General features: G+C 40.4%; 1 protein-coding gene across 1 annotated transcript; it reads left to right on the forward strand.

Annotated features, from left to right (window-relative positions):
• The first annotated feature begins 4083 nt into the window (after positions 1-4083).
• LOC149201838 (uncharacterized) lies at positions 4084-5394 on the forward strand. The gene is made up of 3 exons (XM_089401382.1): positions 4084-4092; positions 4391-4648; positions 4780-5394. The coding sequence occupies exons 1-3, from the start codon at positions 4084-4086 to the stop codon at positions 5392-5394; spliced, it is 882 nt and encodes a 293-aa protein (XP_089257508.1).
• Positions 5395-7863: the final 2469 nt, after the last annotated feature.

The following is a 7863-nucleotide window of genomic DNA, read 5'->3' on the forward strand; positions in this document are numbered from 1 at the left end:
CATTGTGGGAGTATCCTGTCACTTACGAGCAACTAGTCAAAAGACTTACTTGGGCTTATGCTCATTCCTTATCATAGCTCCCTATCTTTCAATCTTTACCTCTGACAGCAAAAAGAAAACCAAGGGTCTATCACATAAACAAAGAGACATGTGCAACCCCTTCTCTTGAAGATATTTTGCTTGATTCTTTACAGAGTATCAACTCTCCTTCGGAAGAAATCCCTAAGGATTCCCCATCTGAAAGCAATCCCTGGCCTGATTTGGAAAATCCTAACAAAGGAGCCCTTAATCAAAACATCCATATCCTTGATATGGCTAATATTCCTCCACCAAGTGGGAACCAACACCCACCTCCTCTGGGAGCACTGCCTCGCCGGCTCGCTTAGGATGCTGTGGCGATACCTGTGCAGCAGCATCCCTTACCCAAAAATGAAGAAAAGGTACTGCCTAAATTCATCCTTGGGCGGGGAGACACCACAGAAAACCATATTAATTCATTCTTCCTGGCTGTGCACATGTTGGGGGTAGCTGATGAAGATATAGTCTATCGCCTATTCCATTTTACCCTAACTGGTGCAGCTTCCACATGGTACTTTAGCTTGATAACCGGATCAATCATCTCGTGCTTTGCCTTTCAACAAGCCTTTTTAGACAAGTATGGCATTGACAAAACCTATACTGCCTTAGTCATAAAACTATCCCGTTTGAAAATGGAAACCAAGGAAATGGTTAAGGATTTTAATATCCAGATCAACACCTTATTCAACAGAATCTCGGCCACCCCCAGACCTACAAAAGAGGTGCTCATGGAATTCTACATCACTACTCTCCCTGTTCATATTGCGAAGTGGGTCAAAAGCAGTAACGCACATACCTTACAAGGTGCTATTGATGAAGCAATAAAAGTCGAGAATGAAATGCTCAATCTCACAGCATGCCACCCTACAACTGGGGAAAAGAAAGCCTCTCAAGCATCCAAGAAGAATAATGGGAGTGATAACAAAGGGACTGAAATGAAAGAAAAGGACACCACACATGTGGAAGGTTTGCATAAGATCATTAAGAAACTAACAAACACAGTCATCGATATGAAAAGGAATCATGGAGAGAGTACTAGTGGTAGTGGAGGAGACTATAACAACAGAAAGCCCTTCAAGCCTTTCTATCGTAAGAAAAAAAAAGGTGGTCATGGTCAACTTGCACTGCCTGCTCCACCCAATGAAGGGAATTTAAACATAGAAGAGCTGGCTCTTATCAGATCACTCCTCAACCAAGAAGAACCTATAGTGAAACTATAGCCAGAACAAGAAGATGAGGAAGAGTACCAAGTAGAGGAGCCCTTGGAAGAAGAATCCCAAATCAACGTACTATGGGATTTCTATACAAATGAGAATGATGATGACCAAGGAGACAGTATGGCAGAAATCCACACTAATGAAATCCACACATGAAGCAAAGGGCCACTTGCAGGTGTGATGAAGCCTATAGATCAAACCAAGAAAATTGTCCGCTTGTGAAGACACCTGCTCCCAAAGTCCCTGTTGAGAAGAGGAGACCCAGTGGTCAATCCAAGAATACCCCTGTTGCAAACCACCCAGAGAAAGAAAATTCATCTCCCACTGCAACGAAGGCTACTCAAGATGTTAAACTCCCACCTAAGAATGGCAAAACCGGTATGTTTAATCTACCTTATCCTATTTATAACATTGATTACAATATTGTGGATGATCTTAAGAAATCTAGGGCTAATATCACATACTTTGATTTGCTGAAATTAATGCAGCAAAGAGATTTTCTCTTGAAAGCTATGAATGAGAGAAACTCCAAAACTCCCACCATCCCAAGCAGCCAAACCAAGAAGTCAGTGTCCAAACCTGTCAACACCTCTGTTGCAGCCTAAATTCCATCAGCTATGGAAGCCACTCTATCCAAAATGAATCAAAAACCCCAAGATGTCAGTGCAGCCATGATAGGGAGAAAGTCAAAATCCATGACCCCACCTTTCCTTATCACATTTGAAATCCTCAACATGAATGTGCACAATTTCCTGGTAGATTTCGGTGCCTCATCCACTATGATGCCTTATGCTGTTGCTAAAAGACTACATGCAATACCTGAGAAAACTGGGACCCGAATTATGCAATTGGACAGGACAAATGTGAAAGTAATTGGAGAATTGAAAGATGTGTTGATTCAGATGGCTGCTAAACCACAGTACACACAAGTCATTGATATAGTGGTAGTCAATATACTTGAGGCCTATGGAATGCTGCTTAGTAGGGATTGGTCAGCAAAACTCAATGGATATTTCTCAACTGATTGGTCCCACCTCTTGCTGCCTCAGAAGGGAAAAGGTGATATGCTAAGAGTTGATCGAGAAAGATACAAGAAGTATGTGGTAACATAAATAAATGGTCCCAATGAACCTGTAATGCTTACCAACTCTATCCTTGGGAACTACAGTTTCAATATTTATGCTACAGAAACCTGTTTTGGAGAATTTCATGCAGAAACAGTTGAAGAAACTTTGACATACACATAGTTGGAAATTCCATCCCATAATCCAACTGATGAACTATCCTATATTATAGTAGATGATAGGACTAATTTCCTAGATAGTAGTTCAATTGATGTAACATTAGATTCTATATTTTGGACACTCTATTTTAATGGCTCTAACTACCTTGAAGGTGAAGGTGCTGGAAGTATTCTCATTGACCTACAAGGGAATGAACATTTGATAGCTAGCCAGTTGGAGTTTGCATGCACCAACAATAAAATAGAATATGAAGGTGTGCTGCAAGGCCTGAAGAAAGCCATTGATATGAATGTAAAAAATCTTAAAGTTTTTAGTGACTCACGGATAATCGTGGATTAGGTAAGGAAAAGGATACATCACAATTTACCACACCTTGCAAGGTACCAGCATGAGGTATGGAACTTAATTGACATTTTTTATTCTTTTAATATAACATACATACCTCGAGGGTAAAACCAAGACGCTGATCTAATGGTTAATATGGCTGCCAAACTTTTGCCTGATTTTAGATTGAAGAAAAATAAATGTTTTGTTGAATTGATTTTCAGACCATCCGTGCATGATAACATCTGGAATTGGAAAGTGTTCAAAGATTATGAGAAAATCCTTGAGTTCTTGCACTATGAGAAGACATTAAAGAATGCAGTCATTGACGAAAAGAAGCATGAAAAGCTTATGAATGAGAGGGAAGATGAGGAAAAGGATCAGCCCAATGTGATTCCAAAATCAATTGTTAAGATGGAGCACTTGTATGACTTGCATGATAAATTCAAGAAACCTACTAACCTCAAGATGCATAGCTCGTCTATGAAGTATGAAACGTTCAACCTTGGGACCAAAGAAGACCCCAAAAATGTCAATCTGGGCCTTGGATTCTCTCCACAAGAAAAGGCTGCATTTGTCAAGCTATTTAAATATTACAAGGATGTCTTTGTGTGGACATATGAAGACCTAAAGATATTTGATACTAGTGTTATGCAGCATGTAATCCCTTTGGAAAAGGAGGCCAGGCCCTACCAACAAAAGCTGCGTAAGATGCATCCAAGCCTAGAACCATTGGTGAAGAAAGAATTAAAGAAGATGTTGGATGATAAAATCATCTTCCCAATCAGACACACCCACTGGGTAGCCAATCTCGTGCTAGTAAGAAAGAAAAATGGAGATATCAGGCTGTGGATTGATTTCAAAACCCTGAACAAACCATCTCAAAAGGATAACTATCCTGTCCCCTCTATGGAAAAGATCCTTCAGTGCATTTCTAGGTCTGAAATGTTGTCCCTATTAGATGGGTTTTCAGGATATAATCAAGTATTGGTATCTCATGGGGATCAGCTTAAGAAAACCTTCAACACTAAATGGGGCACCTACACATATCGTAAAATGCCTTTTGGGCTCATTAACGTGGGCACCACATTCTAGAGAGATATGGACATAGCTTTCTGAGGGTTGATGAATAGATTAGTAGTGGTTTACATGGATGACATCACTATGTATTCATATCACAGAAGGGATCATATTTTTCACCTAACACAGATTTTCGAAAGATGTCGAAGGTATGGAATTTCATTGAATCCCAAGAAGAGCATCTTTGCAGTCATAGAGGGGAAACTATTGGGTCATATCCTCTCTAAAGAAGGGATTGTTATTGATCCTAAAAAAATACAGACCATCATGAGAATATAACCCCCTGCCAATAAAAAAGGCACAGAATCCTTCTTCGGAAGGATTAATTTCGTTAGAAAATTTGTCTCAAGCTTCACAAAAATAGTGCGCCCCATGCAGCTGATGATGAAAAAAGACGTTGTGTATAAATGGAGCAATGAAGCTAAGGAAGCATTTTGGTGAATCAAGGAAGCCATTGCTGAAGCTCCTGCATTGGTCAGCCTCGATTTCGACAAGGAGTTCTTCTTGTACACTTTTTCTTCTGATGTTTCATATCCCACAATACTCACTGAGAAAAACAGCAAAGGCAATGAAGTCCCTATTTCTTATATGAGCTCTAATCTCCAAGGGGCAAAACTCAACTACCCAGATGTGGAGAAACAAGGTTATGCAGTTTTCAAGGTCGTAAAGCATTTCTGCACTTATTTAGTAAATTCCAAGACCAAAGTAATCATTCCCCTCCTGCTTTAAGAGCCCTCTTCGTGCAAAAGGAAATGGGTGAACGAAGAGGGAATTGGATAACCGCCCTTCAAGAGTTCGACCTCAAGATAAAGTTGACACAAATAGTTCGAGGGCAGGGACTTTGCAGGGTAGTGGCAGAAGCCTTGACAGACAGAGGAGGGGCATCTGAAGAACTAGAAACGTTGAGCATGCAATTTGTACAAATGGAACTCAGGGAGGAGCTCTTATGGAGTAATGAAGTGTTGATGTATGAGCGAGAAACGTCGGAAGCCTTTTTGGACCCTGAGTCATGGTACTACAACATACGCTTCTATCTAATGCAGGGATCATGTCTTGAACACATGGATGCATCACAGAGGAGAGCACTCAGATTGAAATCCAATCTGTATCATTTTGCCAACAGCGTCTTATACAGAAAAAATCATGATGGGATCTCGCTGAGGTGCTTGGAGAAGGATGATGTTGACCATGTATTGAAAGAAATGCACAACGGCTCAGCAAGTGGTCACTACGGTAGAGAGACCACTGCTCACAAAATATTAAGTGCTCGGTATTATTTGCCCACAGTGTTCAGAGACTCGCATACCTACGCTCACAAATGCATGGTGTGTCAAACCGCCACAGGACGAGAAAGACAGCCTGTTGTTTCCCTCAGGCCTGTTATGGTTTATCCACTGTTCCAGCAGTGGGGCCTAGACGTCATAGATGAGATCAATCCAAACTCTTCATAGTAGCATAAGTATATACTCACAGTGACTGATTACTTCACCAAATGGACTGAAGCCATCCCGCTTCGGAAGGTGAACGAAGATGAGGTAATGTCATTCATTGAGAAATTCATTATCAACAGGTATGGCATCCTTGACACTCTCATATTTGATAACGCTTCTTACTTTTCATCATTGAAATTGATTGAGTTTGATACTGATAAATAACTCCACATAAGGTATGTAGCAAACTATTACTACCAAGGAAACGAAGTTCCAGAGTCTTCAAATAAAAACCTTATCTGCATAATCTGCAAGTCCATCACTGACAACTAGAGGAACTGGCACGACACCCTAATAAATGCCCTTTGGGCCGATAGGGTTACCCCTAAAGTGGCATTAGGAAACTCCCCATAATTCCTCGTCTATGGATAGGAAGCCATCTTGCCTCCAAATGTTACCCTTCCCTCCTTACAGCTCTCCCAAGCTTCAAGAGGAACCCCTTCAACCTCCAAGAAAGGATCAACCAACTGATGAGGCTAGAATAATTGAGAGATAGAGCCAGAATTAAATTCAAAAATCACCAAATGATTGTAAAAAAATCGTTTGATCATCACTTGGCAGGAGATAAGGATTTCCAAGTAGGGGAGCTAGTCCTAAAATGGGACAAGCTAAGTGAGCCAAAAGGCAAACACACAGAATTCCAACACCTATGGCTGGGCCCATTCCAAGTTGTTGAAAAAATTGGTCAAGGGACTTACATGTTCAAAATGTTATAGGGAGAGAATGAAAATCTCCCTGTTAATGGCCAACATCTAAAGAGATACTTCCAGTAGCCATCGCATGGTGGTTACCTCCTGAGTAGGTTAGAATTCATTTTATTTTGTTGTTAGTTTAATTTCATTTCTATCTTTTTCTTTTGTTTCCTGCAAATTTTATTTTCCTTCTATTGAATTTTAGTCCTTTTCAGCCAGCTGATTTCAGTCCTCTAGTCTCATTCTACCTTTCAGATTTGCCCTCATTCACCACTTTCAGCCTTTCCCTTCCTCATTAACTTGTTGATGATTCTGTTGTTCCTAAATCCATAAATACCCTACAAATCAAATGAACTTTCTATCAGCCCATGAGAATTTGAAAATCAGCTATAGAATTCAAACCAAGCCACTCATTGGCATCTACTGATAACTGGGTAAGATCTGTTGATAACTTGGATATCTGGAGCATGTAGGGGCATCTTTATAAAACAAGAATGTGTTACTACAACTGGACTGGCATGCAGGGATGCCGCATTTTGAATAAATCCCACTCAGACCTAGCATATACTTGCCTTTAATGCTTACAGTCATTCTCCATTGGTCCCATGCACCTCACTAAATTGTGCAATACTTGTTATCTACAAGTAAACTTTCTTTCATGGGCTAAGCTCACTGTCATATACCCTGTGGAAAATCCAATTGTGATCTATTCCTTATGCTTGAAACTAGAAGGACTTATTTAAAAAGAAAATGAAATGTCAAGTCCTTGTGCCAATCTGGAAGGATAGGTTGTTTGCGAAGCCGGTTAGAGTAAGGACTTTTGCTGGGCTCAGAGTACTAGTTGATACAGCAAGCCAAAACTTGCTTAAGTAGTTTAAAAATATGGCATGATCCATGACTACGCCCCATTCAATCGTATGAAAATATAGCACTGAAATTATCATATAAAGTGCAGATAAACATATCTACATCAAGTTTGATGAACAATAAAGAGCTGAGGTACACACCTAAACAGGTATTGACAGACCAGTGATGGCCCCAAAAGGACTTTTGAATGTAGGAAATAGGTAAAGGAAGGTTAATAAATCCCATAACACTGCCATTGGAGAATGCCTGTCAAAATCCTATCAGTAAGTAGAAGCTATTCGTCTCTATCCCACCTAAATCAATTAATGTTTAAGTGGAACCCATGCTTTTTCATTTATATAGTTTGCATTTCAATTTTATCCTAACACCCTAATGTGTTATTGATCCAAGGTTTATTGGGAAATAGAGATAACTGGTTTTCCCAGCAATTCGCCATTTGTTGTAGCCACAACCACCACCCTATCAAACTTGCCTTAGTAGTAATTTTGAATGGGTCCCCTAAAAGTTGGTCTTCTACCTCTCGGAATGGTCTATTTAGTCCCAGAGGCTTTAACTCGTTACCAAGCCATATCTCCAATTCTTAAGGGCCAAGCCCCCTTTTAGACCTTACTGCACGGTCCATTCATCACCCAGCCTAGCCCTCTATTCATCCCCCACCCCCATCGGAACCTTATAAGCCCTCAAAACCCTCTATCGCATCATTTTCCCATCATAATTCCTTACAACAGAAATGCTTCGCAAAACATGCATAAACCCTTTTTGGGCCTATCGCAATCAACACAATGCATTTATGGCTTCCAGACCCGACAAGTTTTATTAACCCAAATGCATATATTTCGGGTCCAGAGCCCCATCGCAAATCACTATCGGC

The sequence above is a fragment of the Pinus tabuliformis genome, chromosome 2_1 (assembly GCF_031772625.1).
Source record: "Pinus tabuliformis cultivar Carrire ecotype Pingquan chromosome 2_1, CPIR1, whole genome shotgun sequence".
Taxonomy (NCBI): Eukaryota; Viridiplantae; Streptophyta; class Pinopsida; order Pinales; family Pinaceae; genus Pinus; species Pinus tabuliformis.

Coding starts and splice junctions, on each gene's coding strand:
- LOC149201838 (XM_089401382.1), top strand. Junction 4,649..4,779: donor TAGTAAATTCCAAGACCAAA/GTAATCATTCCC, acceptor GTTCGAGGGCAG/GGACTTTGCAGGGTAGTGGC.